The 20,583-nt window shown below is 42.6% G+C and overlaps 1 protein-coding gene across 4 annotated transcripts in view; it reads left to right on the top strand.

Moving 5' to 3' along the window:
* Positions 1–20,167, top strand: part of DUSP10 (dual specificity phosphatase 10) — a 39,318-nt gene extending 19,151 nt beyond the window's left edge. For all 4 annotated transcript variants that reach the window (XM_081038837.1, XM_081038840.1, XM_081038838.1 and 1 more), the window contains exons 3-4: positions 15,299–15,670; positions 18,873–20,167. In XM_081038837.1, coding sequence (XP_080894963.1) covers positions 15,299–15,670; positions 18,873–19,138 — 638 coding nt within the window. In that variant the 3' untranslated portion in view covers positions 19,139–20,167. The remainder of the gene's footprint in view (positions 1–15,298; positions 15,671–18,872) is intronic.
* Positions 20,168–20,583: the final 416 nt, after the last annotated feature.

The following is a 20,583-nucleotide window of genomic DNA, read 5'->3' as shown; positions in this document are numbered from 1 at the left end:
CATTCATCACTTATACAGAATGTCCAAGGGGAGGCATGGAAATGGGAGGGAGTGTTAAAGACCACCACGTATTGTCGTGAATTGTAGTGAATCCCAGCCCTCCCCGGGAATGGCTCTGTGGCACCGTGAAGGCCTGGCGCTCCTGCAGGGTGTCTCTTCATGGTCCTTGTCAGCCGTCCTTCCAGCCAGGGGACTGAAGATTGCTTTGTCCTCCTGCTAAATGTACCTGGCTGGCCCTGCCCCTGTATTGTACAAGTCACAGCCAGATGGCATCATTTCAGGTTGATCTTCAGTGTTTCCTTTGCTGCGTTTCCTCTTAAATTCCTTCATCCTTCCTTCTTTCTCTTATTAGATTTATCTTCAGAGAGAGACAGTGTGTGTGTGTTGTGTAATTTTTAATGTCCCAAACCCCTAGTATTATGCTGAATAGCACATAATAGGTGCTTTACAACTAACTGGCCCTTTCTCATCTCGTTCCAAAGGTTTAATCTAGACTATTTCATGAGCAGCTACAATACAAACCGGGTACAGCGGGTCCTCGGGTATCATTTTATTCAGCATCGTTTCATCATAATGTTGATGAGATACTGTGGGAACTTAACACCTTTTACATCAATTAGCGGGGGGTAGAATGGCTTTTATTATATGTCCTTTTCCTTAAAGCTGCAGAACCTATCAGTAATGGTAAGTAAGGACTTACTGTTTTGCTGTAGGTGCTAAACAGTGAACACTTTCAATTCCTATTTCTATGAATAACTACCAGTATTGGCTCATCAAGTTCTCATAATAACTCTATTGTTGCCTGTTGGTACTATCACTAGCTCCATCTTACAAATGAGGAAACTAGGGTACAAAAAGTTCAAGTACCATTGTCACGGTCATCCAGCTATACAGTGTGGAGGCAGGCTGAACCCCACTCTAAGACAAACACAACAGCTCGGCATTCTTGGAGTCCATATTTTAATAATAACAATAAACATATGAAGAAATAAACAAGTAATTTCAGGGAGTGATAAGTACTTTGAGAACTATAAAACTTTGAAACTTCATGCTATAGTGAAAGAGAGCTATGGCAGGGCAGCTATAAAATAAATGTCAGAGAAGACCTTTTTGAGGAAATCCTATTTGATCTGAAGTCTGAATCACCCACGGGCAGAAGGAGAGGAAAAGAGTTCCAGGAAGAGGGAACAGCAAGTGCAACAGCCTTGTCGTGTGAGAAGCAGATCGGCGGGGCCTCACACACCCTAGGACAGCTGGGCTCATTCTTGCCATTGTTTCTCAGTGTCCGGTGTGTCAAAGCTATGTGGTTGTTATAGAATGCTAGAATTGGGAGAAACTTCCAGGTTCTCCAAACTCCGGATTTGAGAGAAGGTTACAATAGAGGTCACAGAGCTAGAACCTAGTAGCACTTCGGTGTGGAAAGAAGGGCTTCCCTGTGGGTCCCTGCTCTCAGGACGTCTGTCACCCTGAGCAGTGTGAGGCATGGCTTCAAGGGGATGTGGCCGGGAAGTCTGACGGTGTCAGATGTGGGGTGAATCCCAGGTCATCTCCTTATTCCGTGTGTCCAGGTTGACCTGACCATGACGTGGCTGGCCCTCCACGTAGCCTCAAGTTCATGTCGACAATATACAATCCCAGCCCACCTCCTCAGATATGTACCGGCCTTTTGGTGATTTCCCCCACAATCTCAGAAGGCGGTCCACTAGGTGGGGACACTGCAGCTTTTGACGTGATGGAGCCTTGTGCATCTCTCAGGGCACGGAGGCCTCATCTGGCTTCAGGCTGACCTTTACAAGCTCAGCACTGCTGGGACTTTACAATGCTCAGACTATTGGGCATGGCCGGCTCGGTGAGTCCTGTGCAAGGAGAACTCACGTCTGCTCTTTCTGGCAGTTGAGCGGTGAGGCTCAGGCTTGTTTAGTCTTCTTGCCAAATATAGAATTCAACTCAGTGCCTTGAGGAAGTTGTTGCTATGTGTTTTGTGAACTGAAAACATTGGCTCAGTAAAAACAATTCAAATTTTGGTGTTGATATTTGATCCTTTCTCCTACCACTTCCTGAATTCCCTAAGCCACAGCCCTTTGACCTCCAGCTTTATTAAAACACATCATCACGAAAGCTGTTATTTTGGACATGGAGGGTTTCATTCAAAGCAAGCTGAGATACACACAGCATTTTTGGCTAGGTGCTTTCATACACGACTGTCGCAGTGGAACCTCCGGGATTCACTTGTGTAACCTAGTCTTGCTCCCTGCCTTTACTCCCCTCCTCTTGTCATGGATGTTTCCAGATGACCTTTTGTAAATGTAATTTATACTGGGAATGTTTCACAGTAGAAATATGCTCTCCCTCGAGGCTTGCTCTTGGTATTTGTAGAAATTTATTTAATTGGACTCTACATAAATCCCATTGGGAAACATACTTTTGCTGTGAAGTTGTGATGTGTTTAATTTGGGGTCTAAGATAAATGTGGGTCCTCAGGGGAGATGGATGGTTAATCAACAGTTTGCCTTTTGTACAGTGGGTCTGTTTAATGAATAACTTTTCTGGGCTTTTCTGTTTGTTTGTTTAGCAATGCTTCATTATTTAAACTTCTGCACTGAAAAGCAAAGCATGTTTTCCCTCTCTTCAGAGAATTAAACAATAATGCATAGTATCTGGTCAAGCTCTTGGGAAAAAATATAGCTTTGTGTTTTACAGCACTCTCCTCCTGTTGACATTCTTCCCTCTGCAGTCTTCCAATGTGATCTCATGGATTCCCCCCCCCCTTAATCCAGCTTGATAGATTAATGGGTATTGAGCTTTTTAGTGAGCAGAGAAGGTAGAACTCTATCATGGTATAGAGTAGCCTCCCAAATATACAGAAAGCGTCCAGCTAAAATATTCTTTGGCCTAGAGAGATGCTGTAGGGAGGCCATGGGCCAACGCTGATCCACAAGAAGGTATAACTATAAGGGCTTATGTATCTTTGGGAAAGGAGTGGGCATCTGTGTTTGCAGCTGGCTAGTAGGACTAAGGTTCTGGAAGACCCCATGGTCTTGTGTGTTTCGGGCATGTGGGTCCTTTAGGCAGAATCCCCATCCTGACCTTGGACCATTCTTGACTTGACTTTAAGCTACGGTACCAACTTGGGTTGTTGGCTCCCAGGGGACAGGTTCTCAGGCAGTCCACGGATTTTGGTGTGGTTGTTTGAAAGTAAGAATTATATTTTTTAAAAGGAAGCTATACTGGGAATTAAAATTAAAAGTGGTACTGTAGTAGTTGGCTTGGGCTGCCATAACAAAGTCCCATAGACTGGGTGGCTTAAACAACAACAGATGTTTATTTCTCACAGTTCTGGAGGCTGGAGTCCGGGATCAAGGTGGCAGCATGGTTAGGTTCTGATGAGGTCTCTCTTCCTGGCTTGCAGACACCTTTTTGCTGTGTCCTTACATAGTAAAGAGAGAGAGCCACCAAGCTCTCTGGTATCTTTTATAGAGGCACTAATCTCATCATGAGGGCCCCACCTTCATGACCTCATCTAACCCTAATTGTCTTTCAAAGTCTTCGTCTCCAAATACCATCATATTGAAGGTTAGGGCTGCAACATGGGAATTTTGTTGGGGGACACCATTTAGTCCATAGCAGGTATAAAAAAAAAAAAAATGTACCTGGGAGAGAAAGGGTATGAGTTTTTCCCAGGCTTTGAAATATACGTAAATTACACCAACTGGTAAGTTAACACCTTGTTTCCTTTCAAACATGGGTGGATCACCTTTTATGGACTTCTGAGCATTTCCGAGCTTCCCACTGAACTTAGAATAAAATCCCAACTGTGTAATGTGCCAAAGAGGCCCTCTGCAGACTTCTGTGACCTCCTCAGGTCACTGTCTTCCCTGCCCGTTCATTGGGTGTCATCACATTAGGCCTCTGAATTATTGCCGCCCTCATGCGTGTCCTGCCTTTGCCAAAAGGTGGTTCTCTCTGCCGGGCTAGTCTCTTGGTCTCCCTCACCTCTAATCCCCAAACCAGTCAATCCCTTCTCATCCTTCAGAGGCCTGACTTGAACCCCAATCTAATTAGTTCCCTCCCATAGTACCCAGGAAATGGAAGGCACCTCAGGGCCCACCCTAATTAATTATTACCTTCTTATTTGTAGGTTTGTATGTGTATCATCCATCTCCTCCCACTGGACTCTGATCAGTGGGGACAGGGGAAGGATATCTTCAGCATGTCACTTGAGACCCAGAATGTGTGGGAGGCTTTGTTCTTAAAGAGATTCTGAAAGTGAAAAATATGTTACATGACAGGTGTGTCTGATACAAAAACCCAGAGGCTTGAGTTCAGTGTTGATGATGTGCCTTTCTCCCTGGGAACTGGTTGGTGTGTGCTAGCTACCAGAGGTAAAGTTTAAGCGGGAAAGGTTAGAGAAACCAGAAGGAAATCTGAACTTGCAAGTTTTCGGGATCCCAGGGCTTGAACTTGGCTGCCCTTCGGTCAGCCCTCTTTTCCCTCCACTTACCCAACCTGTATTTTGATAGGCACACTTCTCAGTGGAAAGCCATTCATTTGATTGACTCCTGAAGCCCTGTCATGAATGGAAAACAATGAATTTCACTCTTTCATTGGCATCTTTGTTAGTGAGAGGGAAGCTCCACGCAGAGGCAGATGAATTCTCAATGAAAATGAGACACACAGGCTGGCCTTCCAACAGGGAGTGGGGGCGTGGGGAGGTGCAGGGGCAACTTGACCCAGCAGAAACGTCTGCTCTGGCCAGTCCAGGCAGAGGAGACAATTGTGTCCACACCCCTGCTTTCTAGGTGGTTCCTAATGAAACCTTTCTGAGACAGAATGGGGAGGGTAGATGTAAAGATGGGAGTCTCTGCACTAATGGGCCTCACTGTATGTTTGGGGGGGAGGGGGAGCGTGGCGTGACACTCTTTTCAAACCACCCTCTATTCTTTAAAAATAAGTTTAAAAGATATTCTGTGGATTCTCAGGAAGTTCAAGCCTCAAATGTATTCCAGGTAGAATCTCCCCATCTCTTGTTTTTTCCCCTTCTACTCCTGATGGGTGTATGAGAGAGGGAGGGAGAAAAAAGGAGGGAGTGAAGAGGAGCCAAAGAGGGCTCTTTAAGTCATAGTGACTTCTGCACAACCTGAGCAGGTTTCTTGCTGTGGGAACTCTGAGATCTTCCAGTTGGAATCCGGCTCACATAAAAGTCATCTGCTCATTAAAATAACACAAAGCTGTTTAATTGTTGTCTTTGTGGAAAATTACATGACTGTCATCAGCTGTTGCTTCTGGCTCTGCTTTCTGTTCTAATGTAAATAAATGAGGTAACAGGTTTAAAGAAACAGGCTGTATTTACATACTTGTGAAGTAGCCTCTCAAACAATCTGCCTGCGTTATTCAAATACACACAAATTGAACTTGTGGTATCCTAAACACTGGTTACTTATTAAAGCTTTCAAGTAGGAGTGGTAGGAAGGGGGCATTAGAAGTGCCCCTCCCTTCATGGGGTCATAACCAGAAGCTGCCTTTTTTGTGTGCAACTGAGCTACTTCAGCAGGCTGAAATTTAATCCCTAGCCCTTTTCTGCACCAATTCTGTAGGGAGGGCACTTGATACACCAAGGCAATTTCTAAACTGGGAGGGTGGGGTGCTGTGGGCAAAGGGAGAGTCTTTTAAACTTGGACAAAAGCATGCCAGGGTCAGCTTTTCTTGGAAGACATACAATAAAAGCTTCATTTTTCCATTTTTGTATATTACAGTTCCTAATTCATTGGATCTTTCTGACTCAGCTCACTTTTTTGAGGTAAATATTTAGACAGGATTTTTTTATTTAAAAATATTTCTATTGAGGGCATTACAGAGATTTTATCGATCAAAGAAGGAAGCAATACATTTTTAAAACATAAGAAATAAGAGCCTCCAAACAAGTTAATGATTGAAAATAGTTGTAGAAGTATATAAGCCAAAAATGTAGCTAAAACCACGTTGCAAGTTATTCAAAGATTAGGAAGCAGCAAAAGTGAATGTTTTTAGTTCTTGGTATGTATTATAGTCAAGCATTAGCTTATTTCCATGCTAGATTTCATAATCTTCCAAATTGTTGGGGTGGCAGGGATGACAGATAATCTGAGGGAAACAAAAATAAGTAAGATACCAGAATTACAATGACTGGCAATGTCTCTTTTGGGTAAGCCTCGATGGTCTAAACTATGATTTTTGTCCAGCAGAAAATCCAATGAAACGACTGTATTATTAACTCAAAACTCAAGTAAATTCTGGTATAAACTTTGAAGAATTTTCTTGTTTTCTCTCAAATTATTACTAAATACAACTTGGTTAGATTAACTAACTTTAAACATAAGAACAAAGGTAACCTTTTGTCAGTTATGGGAAGCAAGTTTTGTGAGAAGAACTAAAGTAGTTTCTACCTATGAGTTGTCACGAGGTAAAGCAGACACCAGGGAGATCCTTTAACTTTATCTTTTAGTTTTTGTAAATTATTTACGAAAAGAGCTTATTCACCTATCTTCCCTACAGTGCCTGTTGGGATCAAACGTAACAAAACATCTGTCTTCCTGTGACATATGGCTAAGTCCTGTGTACAAAGGGATTTAAATAAGTCTGTCTCTGTTCTCCAAGAACCTAAGTTCTGTTAAAGCTATTAATTTGAATGTACATAGGAAGGAAAATAGGAGAAAATAAATTGTTAAAAGTGCAATTTAGTTGTGGAGGGAAGCTGTGTGTGTACATATATGTGTTGAAACTAGGGTTTTATAGAGTAACCCTGAGAAAAATTTTGAAAATTTCAACTAATTGAGAAATGAGAGGTATAGAAAAGTCACATATAAATACTGGGGGTGCTAAAAAATGTATACAAATGGACACTTTGGTTAATGTTGCTCAAGCAGTAGTTCGCCGTAATCAGAAGTGTCTGGACGCTGATGGGATCCACTTTGAGCACCTCTTGTAATTGCAGAAGTGAAACGTGACTTGTATTCATCATTTGTTATCAGTATATATTGAGTATTACAATTTTAATAGTTTTTTCTTTCTTAAAATGGATATATGTGTTTTTTTGGCACCCTCTGTATTTTTCACATTAAGTTCATATTATAAATATATAAAACCCAGCAGGCCAAAATGGAGGCACTTTTTGCTAATCCATATCACTAAACCAAAACTTCATAACTAAACTAATTGCAATTTTGGCCGCTCCCAGGAGTGGAATTTAAACCAATCAGTCTGAAAATTTTTTGATCAATACTAGTGAGGTAATCTGTATGATAAAACCCATGTCATTCCCTCCTCTCCAAAAATAGATTTCCTGGCCTAAAAATAATCCTTCTATTCTTTTGCTAATAACTAACCTGCCACACCTGTCTGCCTATAAAAACTTCCCATTTTGTACAAACCCTCAGAGTACCTTTCTAAGTAGCTAGATGGGATGCTGCCCCATTCATAAATTGCTTAACAATGCCATTCAGATCTTCATGTTTATTCAACTGAATTTTGTTAACAGATTATATATATAAATTTTTTTCCGTATCTTTATTTCTAAAATTTCTATACCTCTATCTTTCTAGCTTTCCAGAAAATTTGCCAGGGATCCATTTACGGTTATTTGATAAGCCTAGATGTCTTTTGTTTTCTCTTCAATTCTGTTGAAATCTTAGGACATAAATATTAAATACAGTGAAGTCTCCAATGAAGACTACCAACCAGAGACCCTATCCCTATTCTACGTGCCAATTCTTCCTGTGTTGTGGAGTCTAAACTGGGTCCTAACAACAATGAATGCGACCTTTACAAGAGCGGGGCTGCAAGTAGGATACCCCGGGGCCACTTCTGTCACATCCTTTCCTTTGCTTGGGACTGGCTCTGGCAGATGGTCTCCTTTTCCTCACTTCTCTGAACCAACTGTACCATCATCCTTCAAGGTCTCACCTCTAGCAAAACCTATTTTGACCGTCCAGTCCACAGTAATTCTCTTGCAGCAGACCATCTGGGCTGTTGCAATCCTTGCTACTCCATGAACAATTGTTATACAAATAGCCGCAGGGGTTGTATGCTTTCTTCAAGACACCGGGATGAGTGTTTCACACAGTCCCTTTGAATCATCACAACAGAACTGAGAAGTACAGCAGGTCCTGAGATAATGTGGTCGTTAAGATCACGTCATTTCATGATAACCTTGATGAGACGCATGGGAACTTAACTCCTGTTTATAGCCGTTAGCCTGTGGTAGAATTGGTTTCATTGTAAGTGTTTCGCTTAAAGTCTCAGAACCTATCTACGATGTTAAGTGAGGACTTACTGTACCCTGTTTTGTAGTTAAGGAAAGCTAGTTCTGAAAGACCCAACAACGTCCACAAAGTCACGCAGCTGGCATGTGGCAGAGCCATGATTCTAAATGCAAGGCAAACCTCTTTACCTGCTGCCTTGTTTCATGAACTGCCTTCTAGAGTTAGTTGGCTATTAAAATACATCTGTAGATAACGTATCTCCTACCAGAGAGATCAGACAGTATAAAGCCCAAGAGGCAAGGGACTAACATATCTACTGAGAAATATTCCTGGAACACCTAACAGTATTTGCCCAATAATCAATATGTGTTCAGTTGGATTCAAGATCCTGAGTTTGGGTATTTTGTTTATTTGTTTGTTTGTTTTGAGTTTTAAGTATTATGTTACCTCTTTTCTTCTGTCTTTTCACATATTGGTCATTTTCCTTACAAGCAGTCAAATGACATGATCACAGGGCTTCTCCTTTCTGAATCATGGTCCCCCCACAGCAAAACTGCTTAACTCACAGCCATCTAAGTTTCTCTCTTTCCAAGGCAACAAAAATGTTTCCTTATCCTTTTGTTTCTTACCTGACACCTAGTGACACAGCACTGTCACTGGACTCATTCCCTTTTTTTCAATATAGCCTTTCTTCACTCTCCTTAGGAAAGAAATACATTGTCCCTGGGGACAGGATCATAAGACAATTTAGGTGACACCCCCTAGTATTGAACTTGAAATCATTCCTGCTGTAAAATATCCAATCGTGTCTATGGACTATAAAGACAGTTTATGGAAAATAAGAGGTAGAAGGAATCTTTGTGGATCTAGCTGGTATCTCAACTATTTCTCTTGTTAAAAAGTGGATGCTTTTTCTGCCCCGAATAGAATGAAGTGACTCTGACCCCCACTTTGAGAGTTTCAGCTCTGGAAGCCTGACATCAGCTTCAATTTAATGAAGCTGTTTTTCTTCCACAAAGATCCTTGTGTGAATAGAATCTTGACCGGCTGCTTTGATGTACTCGTTTCCATGGAGGACCTACAAAATAGTATCCATTAGAGCTCCATTTTATACCAATATCTTTCCCATTTGTAGTAATAATACCTGATTCATGGAGCCTTTTATCCATATGAAGTGACCTGTGGGGTTAGATACTACTGCTATTTCCATATTACAGATGTGGAGACTGAAGTACAGAGATATTAAATAACATGCCTGAAGTAACACAGATCATTAGTGCTGGGAGCCAGGATTTTAAACGCAAGCGGTCTGGCTCCAGCATCTGTATTCTTAACCACTAGTATCTCACTACCATTTTACCCTGAGAGACTAGTCACCCAGGAAGACAAACTAAGCAAAGAAAAGAGGCGATCAATGCTAGAAGCAAAGCTTTCGGCACGCTTCTAGAAGAGTTCGATTTCAGTTCCCCTCCACCTTTCTTTGGGTGTTAATTTCATTTGCTGACCTTCAGTGAGGGTTTTCCTTAAAATTCTGGAAAATACTCACTTTCCAGCTTAGCACGAAATCCAAATGCTTGCATGTAAAAGTGCTGTCCATCTTTAAAATATGGAAACCTCTTGCTTATAGATTCTGCATTTGGATACGGTTTCATGAATCTGCCACCCAGAGCGTTGCTTCTGAATCAATTACACAGGGCGCTTCTGTTTCTAGGACAGCAGTAGCCAAACAGCAACAGGAGACAAAAAGCATCCACAAAGAGAGGTTTCCCCCCTAAAACGAGAATCCTCTGCTTCTGTGGGACTGTCTGTCACCTAACCAACCTGCTGGGAGATATTGGCAACTTGTCGATCTACGTATTTTCCTTTGGGGTGCTGGGTGTTCTCTGTTACCAGTCAGCATCCACGAGCTGACCATCCTCATTTTGGCAGAGAACCTAGCTTTGAGACAAGGGTTGGAAAGGTGTCGCCCCTGGCATTGTTTCTCATGCCTGGAAAATATGTGCACTGATAACTACAAGCCGCTGTGTCTAAGGAGGTCACTCAGCCTGGTGGGGACCAAAATGGAGGACGGGAGAGGAAGGGACTGAAAGGAGAAGACCGATTTTATTTAAAACAGTCAGTCCTCCTCTGGAAAAATCAGGAATCCAAAGACATGCAGCCTTTGTTGGGAAAGTGAGGACAAACGAAATGAAGTCTGATATAGTTATTTAGGAAGGATGGGGAGCTATTGCTTTCTTTATGATAAAACTGCTCAGATACTTTGGTTCCTAGTTCTTTTTAAATAAAATTTTAAGAGGAAAAACTCTAGAACATTGGCTCACTTACCATTGTGGGAACAGAGCCAGGAGTGCAGTTTCCAGGCTCTCGGCTTCACGTGGAAAGGTGCTGGCTCAGGTAGTAAATGGCCATCAACTGTGATTGGATGGCCGTCAGCTGTAACCAGTGAGCCATTGGCCACTGATATAACTGCCATGGCTGAGCTAGCAGAAAATGGGGGCTAGCAAGAAGATGGTGGTTGAGTTAGCAAGCGCAGATTGCAGTTAGCAAGTGAGGTGGGTTGGCAGAGTGAAGTGGACGGCGGATTGCAGATCTTGGGGCTCCTGCTTCCTGTGTCTCCAACCCAGCTGTCAGTGAGACTATAGTGGTGTGACTCCCCTACCTATGGCTCCGTGGATGTTCCTTTTTGGCCTCACCATGTCGTGCATTCTTGTGCGGGAAGCGGGACCAGAGACCCCGCATGACACCCTAGATGACACCATTTAAAGTCTTTGTGTGAAGCAGATTTTCTTTAGATTTTTAACATGAAAAATCATGAAAAAATGTGTCATAAAAAATGTGCTTTAACATATGCTAGATACTGTTTCAAAGTACTTTATTAACTAGCTTAATCCGCAAAGCAGTAGCGTGATGTAGGTACTCCTAGTATCCCTGTTTTATATATGGGTGTGGGGAGAGTCCCACAGAGCAGTTTCCAGGCTCTCGGCTTCATGTGGAACGGTGCTGGCTCGGGTAGTAAATGGCCATCGCTGTGACTAGTTGGCCATCAGCTGTTATCGGTTAGCCATCAGCCACTGATATAACTGCCGTGGCTGAGCAGAGTGCAGCTAGCATGGCGGATTGCAGCTAGCGAGTGAGGTTAATCACAGAGAAGTGGACGGCAGGTTGTGGATTGTGTGGGTCCTACTTCCTGTGTCTCCAACCCAGCCGCCAGTGAGACCATAGTGGTATAACTCCCCTCTCTATGGCTCTGTGGGTGTTTCTTTTTGGCCTCACCGTATCCTGCATTCTCGTGCGGGGAGCGGGACTAGAGACCCCACATGACACCCTAGATGACAATGGGGAAACTGAGGAAGTAAGAGGTCTCATAGCTAGTGTTTGGGATTCAGACCCAGGCAGTTGGGCCTCTGAGTCACTGTTAACTGCCCTTAGGGTTCTGACGGACTGCAGCCCGCACAGATCACCTGGAGCTGGGGATGAGTATGATGACATTGGGGTAAGACGTCCTCATTGACCAGGCGCCTGGTTACATATCAACGTATTTACATACGCTTCCTGTACCACCACTCAATGGGTAGGCACTATTATGTCCACTTTACAGATCAGTAAACTGAGTCTTAATGAGGAGAAGTAATTTTCATGAGATCTCATAGCTCTTATGAGGCAGAATCACAATTACAGCCTGGGTCTGTGTGCCTCTAACTCCTACTCCTAAGCCTGAGGCCACAAAACCTCCACTTCAGTCGTTGGTTACCGTGTTATAATGTTCTTATATAGTAATAACAAATACGAAATAATCACAGCTCCTCATTAAGTGAGCCGTCAATTCACCTCTAACGGTGTGTGATGGGGTCAGGTAGGGGGAAAGCTGTTGGAGGAGAAAACGATATTCGCCTGCCTCCTTTCCTTCCCTCCTCCCAAGCTTCTAATTCCACTCCCTAAGAGAAGGAAGCACATCTCCTTACAAACAGTTCTCTAAAAAGCCACTGCTGTGAGATTCTACTCGTCCCTTTTGCTTTAAAAGCACCATCCCCAGAGAGAGTGCTTTTACTGCAGTATAGAGATGTCCCTCACCCTCACGACAACTCTTTCCTAAGTTGACCAGCCGACTGGCAGTTGAACAGGAGACTGTTCAATGAGAATTTTCTTGTCCAGTTAATATGTTTGAATTACAATATTTCCTCTTCTACCCACTCCGTCTCCAAATATGCTACGAGCAGAGTTCCCACATGGCTTAACCATACAATACACACATCATTTGCACGTGATCACCCCGTGTGCTTTGGAGCATTCTGTGTCCATCCATCTCAAATTCTTTCCCCCCTTCTCCCATGGGTTTTTTTCCCCCCATTAGGCAAATGGAAGGCCCATGCCACCTGTTAGCATTACATCATTGCCTCCCCAGAACACAGTTGCACCAAAGGCCTTAAACAAAGTAGTTCTTCTTGTATTGTTTGCACTCAAAGAGCTGATATCATGCCAACTGATGTCATTGTGTAACTGCTATGGCAACTGGGCAGGTGGGCAGCCCCCAGCTGATGTCATTGGGAAAGGAGGTGTAGAGACAGAATTTTAAAAAGCTGTATGCTGCTTTTTTCTGTGTGTGGGGTTTTCTGGCGTGCATTTTTTTTTTTTAACTAGCTGCTTTTAAGACAAATTACAGCTTGTGTACCCTAAATAAGAACAGAGAGAAGTTAGTTTGTTTTTCTTCCACCCCCCCCTTAGAAACTTCTTTTGTGTTTGTTTTGTTGTGCTTTCCTCTCATATGGAAAAATGTAACAACTGCCTTTTTCTTAGGATGAAAAAAAAAGTGAATTAGGTTCCCATCACAGAATCAGTGTGGAACTGTTTATTTGGATTTTGTGGAGGGCAGGCTGAGCCGATTTTAAAATAACTCTTCAGAGTCTGTTTTGTGGTGTTTGCAATGGTGACAATGGGTAATTTCAGTTTGTTTGTTTTGTTTCAACTATTCACTAGTGAAGTTTTTCAAGTGTTCCATTTCTTCTATCTGAAAATGATCTCTTTGGACTCAAACTCTTTCTTATCATGGTATCATAGCAGGATAAACTCATAATACTTTATTAGGGTTTAATTCTAGAAATCAATTAAAATGAATGTATAGCTCTTAGTTTTCTCTTCAAAAAGCAAAGGCCGGTTGCGTACAGGCGAGTGAAGTGGTAATAGTATTACCCTTTGACTACTGGGGACATTGCCGGGCCTTGTAACATGAGTCCCGTGGTTTCCACTGCCAGCTCCGTGTCCGTCAGCTATGAAGGACCCTGACGCTCGGGCTAGGTTCCATCCTGGAGCTTCTTGCTGTGGTTGCTAACGATGAGATTTGAAATAGAGAAGGACATATGTGAAGTTCAGAATCTAGTGGACAGATAGACTTCCGGCCCTTATTTCAACACAACCATGTCCGGTCTCGCTTTCGTTTCCTGCCTTATCTCCTGAAACTATCCAGACTGATGTAAGGCGTCTGTCAAGGGAGGGTAAACGTCGTGTTCAGCTTCTAGATCCCCAGCATCGCCCTCTTTTCAAAGGAAAGGCAGGAGTGTCTCTGTTACTGTTTGATGAGAGTTAGAGCTAATTTGGTGGTAATAATGTCAACTCCGATTTCACAGCCCTTTTATATAATTTGACCCTCATAAAAATCCTGTGGGCTTATCCACGTGTGTGATGCATCTAACAAATGTGAAGGGGAAAATGTAAACAAACTGCGATCTATGCCTTTCCTAACTTCAACAAGGGTTCTTTTTGGCGTGGTCCCTCGCCTTTTCGTCACGTGTGTGGTGAATGTTTTTTGGCCTTTGCACGTAACATGAAACAGAAACATTTTCTTTGTTTTCATATTTTTTCACAACTTTGAATGGCTATATAATATCCCGTTGGATGACTATGTTAAGTTTTTCCTTATTTTTTTTAAACATGGCCTTTCCTATAAAACAGATAATGCTGTTTTAATAACATTTTCACGCATTCTAGCCAAGTATCTTTCGCTAGATGATTTCCATAAGATATATTCCCATAAGTGATACTGCCCTGGTTCAGGGGGAAGTTGGCGTTTTAAAAATGGGGACACTGGTGCAGTTTTAAGCTTGTTACATGACACCCAGAACACTTAGAAGCAGAGCCCTAAGCTGAAAGGTGTGTTTTCATGGATGTTAGAGATTTCCTGATGGGTTAATGTCCGCACAAGCCTTGGAAAGCAGCTGCAAAGATTTGGGCTGCTCTCAGAGTGTGTCCTTCTGGAAGTCAGAGATTGACATACTTTTGTCTTTTCCAAGCATTTTTCTGCTGCTTCCACCTGTGGACAATCGTATAAATAATATTAAGAAAGAATAGCACATCCTTGCTGAGTGATACGGTGTGCCAGGCAACGTGCTAAGTACTTCACATGTATTCATTCATTCTAGACTCCCAGCCACACTGAGAGGTAGAAGCCATGACCCTCATTTTACAGATGGGGGAACTGAGGCACAGAGAGAGAAATTAACTTCCACAAATCACAGAGCCAGGAAGTGGTAGAACTGGGATTATAGCTAAAGTAATCGGCTTCTTCCAAGAGCTCTGCTCATAGCCATTCTGCTATGTTGGTTGCAAAGTTGTCATTCTGGGTGCGCTGAGCTTATTAAAGGTGCAAGACACACGCCTGCAGTGCTAGGATGCTGGCAGAAGTTCTCTGCCTGAGGAGGTGATAGGTGCCTTCCCTGCCTCCCAAGGCGCAAGGTCCTATACAGGCCACTGAGCACATGGCTCTTTGAGGCAAATCCAATTTGCTGCTAATGAAATTGCCTGATGCTGCGTGGAATTCTTTTCAGGAGAACATGCCCCAGTTTGCTTCGAGATCACATGTCCCAAGTACCCCGTGCAGTGATCCTCTCCGCAACTTGTCCTGGGTCTCCAAATTGACTTTCAGTTTTGCTGTGATTTTACTAAAAAGTATATGGAGATATACATATATATCAGCAATGACGCACGCTCGTTCCTATGGGGAAAGTGGCATTAGCTGCGCGCTCAGACGTTCTGCAGATCGTCATTTCGCTGCTGTGTTTTTGTTCCAGGTGGACTTAGCAGTTTTAAGCAGAACCATGAAAACCTCTGTGACAACTCCCTCCAGCTCCAAGAGTGCCGGGAGGTGGGGGGCGGCGCCTCTGCGGCCTCGAGCTTGCTACCTCAGTCCATCCCCACCACCCCCGACATCGAGAACGCGGAGCTGACGCCCATCTTGCCCTTCCTGTTCCTTGGCAATGAGCAAGACGCTCAGGACCTGGACACCATGCAGCGACTGAACATCGGCTATGTCGTCAATGTCACCACGCACCTGCCCCTCTACCACTACGAGAAAGGCCTGTTCAACTACAAGCGGCTGCCGGCCACTGACAGCAACAAGCAGAACCTCCGGCAGTACTTTGAAGAGGCTTTCGAGTTCATTGGTAACTACCTCCCATGGGAAACGCGCCGCATCCACCTTCCTTTCCCCTCTGGCTTTTGCTTTGATATCAAGTTCAAGATTAATGTCTGAACTTAATGTTTCCCAACGAGCTGCTCTGAGCAGTTTTCGGGCTCTGCTGCCTGGTGCAGCCCAAGTCTTCTCCCAAAGCCATGACCTACCAAGTATACTGGAGCCATCGGGATGGATAGCAAAGAGCAGTGATCCCATTTGGTTGGGATTCATTCCACTAGAACTCCTCATCCCTCAAGTTCTCAATGAAAACCATGGTAGGGGTCGACAGTGACATGTTCTAGAATGTCATTTCTGTAAAAGAATGGAGAGAGAGGGAGGAATTGGAGACCAGAGCTTGTGCTGTAGCTTTGGTCTACCAGTGCCCCTTGGCACCTGGCAGAAATAAAATATAGTGACTAAGAGCAACGCCAAACTTACCCCCACTTCCCTAAACGTGAGTGAGTTCAATGAATTTGCAGTTGGCGTAGCCTTTTTACATGAGGTTGAGGCAAAGGTGGCATTGCTGAAAGGTTGCTTCTAAAGAATCTTTTTCAGTCAAACACAATGCTGTACTGAACGTCTTTACACCTCACACCAGTGCAGAGAAGAGAAGAGTGGAGGCGGGGGCAGGGGGTTGGGGTGGTGAGTTGTTTTACCCTCTCCCTGCTTTGTCTCAGTTCTTAAACATTGGGCCGCAAAAGTGAAGGTGAGTGTTAGAGAGATGGTACTAGATTTTCTTAGACAGTTGACGCCAGACTCACTGAAGTAGAAAAGATCAGGTTGTGTTGCCCCGATAGTTCCCAGTGAGGAACATTCTAGCAATAGCAGGATTTAATCTCCGGAAGGAAGCAATAGTCAGCCTAACTCTAATCCTAACTTTATAACATGTTGCCTCAAACTGTTGTAAAGCTCCAATTATCCTTTGGGGACCACCTGGTACCTAGCAAATACTCACCAACGTTTTTCAAGTGACTCCAGCCTTTATTGCCACAAAGGGGTGACCCAGTACTTTTCCTAAACATTGCAGCAGGTTGTTACTGGCCTCTGTCCCAGGGAGACTGAACTCATGTTTGGTGCCCTTTTGTAAGAAAGCCAGCCTTGGTTCTAACAGCCATTGAATCTACTGCTATTTGCTGTGGAGTTTGCTCTGGTCACTTTGCCTAGCTAATTTCCTTGCTAATTGTGCCTTCAATGCAGGACTATTCAGTCTGGAAGGAAATTCTGAGTGGTCACTGAACTCAGGAAAGTAAACTGACTTCTCCATGGTCATAGGAATTTTAGTGTCAGAAAAGGGACCTGAACCCTGGGCCCTCAACTCCCAGGCCAGAGGCATTTCTACAATAACTTGAACAGTGCTTACAATGCTCTGTTAGTTCCCATGTGGCAACAATTGTGGATTCAAAGGTACCTTACGTTCTTTATTAATAATATCTGAACCAAACCTTGAGCCACTAGGAAGAAGTATTTGTCACCAAGTAGATGAGGAACTTCCTGATTGGTACATGATGTTATGGCTGCAATTTTTCTGACTTAATTCCAGTTGGGGGAAGTTAAGAAATTGTTTTCCATTTAGTGAGTAGCATATGACATGCTTATTCAAAGAGGATTTTGATCAGAGTACTCACGTTCCTTATAGGTTATTCAGGCTTACCAGCTTTTTGAGATGGAAAACAAAACAAATAACAAACAGCTTTTAACCTGAAAAACAATTCAGCATTGCAACCTGTCTGGGCACAATTTTATTTTCATTGTTATATCATTGAATAAACTAAAATCTTATAGCCTTGCTTTAGGGAAAACACAGCAGGTTTTATAAGCATAATAACATTCATTAAGAGTCTAATTCAAACTGCGCAGAGTCTAGTTTTAGGGTTTAAGAAAGCCACTTTATTTATCTCTGAATTGTGTGATATTATTTCCATGTTCCCTGAGCCTGGTTAGTTGGTATTATTCAGACTGGGGGATTTAGGTTCAGGGGAGTTACGTGACCTACGCAAGGTTGTTCATCTAGTGTGTAGGGGAACCAGTGGTCAAATCTAGCACTTTGCCGCTTGTCTTCTTACCACCATGATTTTCCAGGCTTGGTGCGGCAGTCGGTAGATAACTTGTGTGTGCTAAAGAGAAGAAATTGAAAAAGGAACATACTTTTTAAAAATACTGTTACCTATGAGAAGTCGGCGTAATCTATAGATTTTTTAAATGGAAATTTGCATGATGTTTCTTTTCTTGGCCCATGGTGGCTAGCCAATAGAAATAATTTAGGTTAAATCATGACTGTCCTGACCCTGCTCTCCTTCCTTCCTCTTCATTCAATCGGTGTTCCTTCAAGGATGCTTTCTTAGAGAGGCCTTTTAGTCTAGAAGCGTCATTCACCATCCATTCAGGCAATGCCCACAAGCTGCTCTCTCCCAAGCTTTTAATATATCTGAAAACGTATAAAGTATTTCCTCTTTCAGTTGCTCTGGATTCCGAGTCATTGCTAGAATGCCTCCATCTTTGGCATCATGGCCATGTGGCAACAGCACACGTGACTGCAGAGGGGGCTGAACAGTCAGATGTAGGTGACACACTATGCCTGGGTGCCACAAGTCTTTAGCTAACTTTGCAACAATAGGGTTTTCTGGTAAGAAGCTGAACGCAGTAACTTTCTAGTTGAGTTTTGTTCCTTTAACCTGGTTAAGAGTTTAGTAAGACTGAAATTCTTACCCCTTCCGTACCAGTTCCTTCCTATACAGAGCAATTCTACAGTAGAAAGAAAGAACTGGGTTTTTTTTTTGTTGTTTTTTTTTCCTGTCATGGGTAGGAGAGACATTGTTAATAACTCTAGTTTTGGTACGTTCCAGAGTCTTGCAATTGGAATTAAGATTCTTAATCAGAAGGGTCTACTTTATCAATAACTTGGTAAACAATTGTGCTGTGGCTCCAGCTTCAGTCAGTGGCCATTACCTGTGAAGTAACCTGTTATTATGAAGGATTCCGCCACCTAGTCTTCTCTTTAAGTGTACTCGTAGAAATGTATCTTCTTATTCATGCAAAGATTGCTTTTAGCCAGTCTGGAGGTTGTGACAAACATATACCATTCACTAGTAAATTATTCTTGGGTTTAAAACCATGTAAATGTATTCTTTCTCTACGAAATATGGCATGATCAAGTCCTTCTCTTTACCTCTTGTCTTTCTCACGTTTTCCAGAGGAAGCTCACCAGTGTGGAAAGGGGCTTCTCATCCACTGCCAGGCCGGGGTGTCCCGCTCTGCCACCATCGTCATCGCTTACCTGATGAAACACACTCGGATGACCATGACGGATGCTTATAAATTTGTCAAAGGCAAACGACCAATTATTTCCCCAAACCTCAACTTCATGGGGCAGTTGCTAGAGTTTGAGGAAGACCTAAACAATGGCGTGACACCACGAATCCTTACACCAAAGCTGATGGGCGTGGAAACGGTTGTGTGACAAGTCTGGATGGAAAGGATTACTGTTCTCCATTAGGAGAGGAAGAGGAAGCAGAACGGATTCTTTTTCTTTTTTCTTTTTTTTTTTTTTTGGTGGGGTTAAAGTTTGTGAATGAAAACAAACTCATTTAAAAACTTTTTATTTTTGACAAGTGTGAGAAGAATTTAACTTTTGATGCCCATTGAGATTTATTTCCTAAGAACTGATAAAGCAGGGAGGCTAAAGAAGTCTTTTTTTTTTTAAGCCAACAATAAACACATAATACAACTTGTTTCTTCCCCTTTTCCTTTGAAGCTATTTGTAGCGTTTGTGATTAAATAGTCTGTGCAGGTTCATAGACCGAAGATACTACACTTTAAACCAATTAAAAAGAACCAAAACTAAGTAGTAAAGACTTTGAATCATGAAGATCTGGGATGTGCCGAGGCCGTCCATATAGAAAACAGAAACCCTACCAAACCGAGCCCTGTTCTGCTCGCCGGTGCAAAGAGATGATCAGGGCAGCGTCAGTGGTCTAAGAACCCTCCACATTCTTGAAAGAAACAAAGGATACTATTGATTTTGTGTGTTTCGTACTCTGAATTATTATATTATTTTCCCCTCTCTGGGGTTAAGAGATTTTTTTAAAATAGCAAGGTACTGACCATTCTACCATATGCCTTCACTGGCTTCTTGTACAATAATATGGTGTTTTGAGTGTGCAAACAAATTAGAGCTGGCAGCCGAATGATAGACAAATAGTGCAAGTTTGCCAGCTTGGAGATAGAAAGGAATTAAACAAACCAATTACTTTCCTTCCCACCTTTTTCCTTTGTTTATTTTTATTTTTTATTTTTATTTTTTTGGATTTGATTCTGGTTACAGTGCCATAAACCTTGTTACATATGTATATCAGAATGTAAAAAAAAAAAAAAAGACAAAATTTATTTAAAAATATTTTTCGCAAAAAAAAAAAACACAAAAAACTGGGTGTGTTTCTGTTGATTGTGTAAAAATTTATTTTCATTATATAAATGAAACTCATCTTGGGATGTGTCTTTTTTCCTCTTTTCCTCAACTCGGGTTCAATCACCTCTTACCTCTGGTAACTTGTCCATGTCACATAATTGAAAATAAACATATTTTTTTTATAGAGGAGAAGAGAGATGAGGAAGGAAAAATATTCTCTGTTCTCAGTGTGAAGCAGAGAGAATGAGCAAGGAAGCAAAAGAGTTTCAGTATCGACCTGCCCAGTTGTCACTTCCTCTGTTTTCACAGCTCCGCCATCTTCTGCATATGTAACACCTCTCACAAAGGCGGAGCTTCAGATAAGCTCACATTAAGGGAACGAGGGGGTCTCTATACCAGCCCTTGAGCTTTGGTGATCAGTCAGGTCACTGCCAGATTGATTGGTTAGCACTCCATGATCTCCCCAGTGACTATTTGATAAATATTTGTGACGATCT

Source organism: Rhinolophus hipposideros (assembly GCF_964194185.1).
Source record: "Rhinolophus hipposideros genome assembly, chromosome: 26".
Lineage (NCBI taxonomy): Eukaryota > Metazoa > Chordata > Mammalia > Chiroptera > Rhinolophidae > Rhinolophus > Rhinolophus hipposideros.
This window is presented reverse-complemented; position numbering and strand designations above follow the sequence as displayed.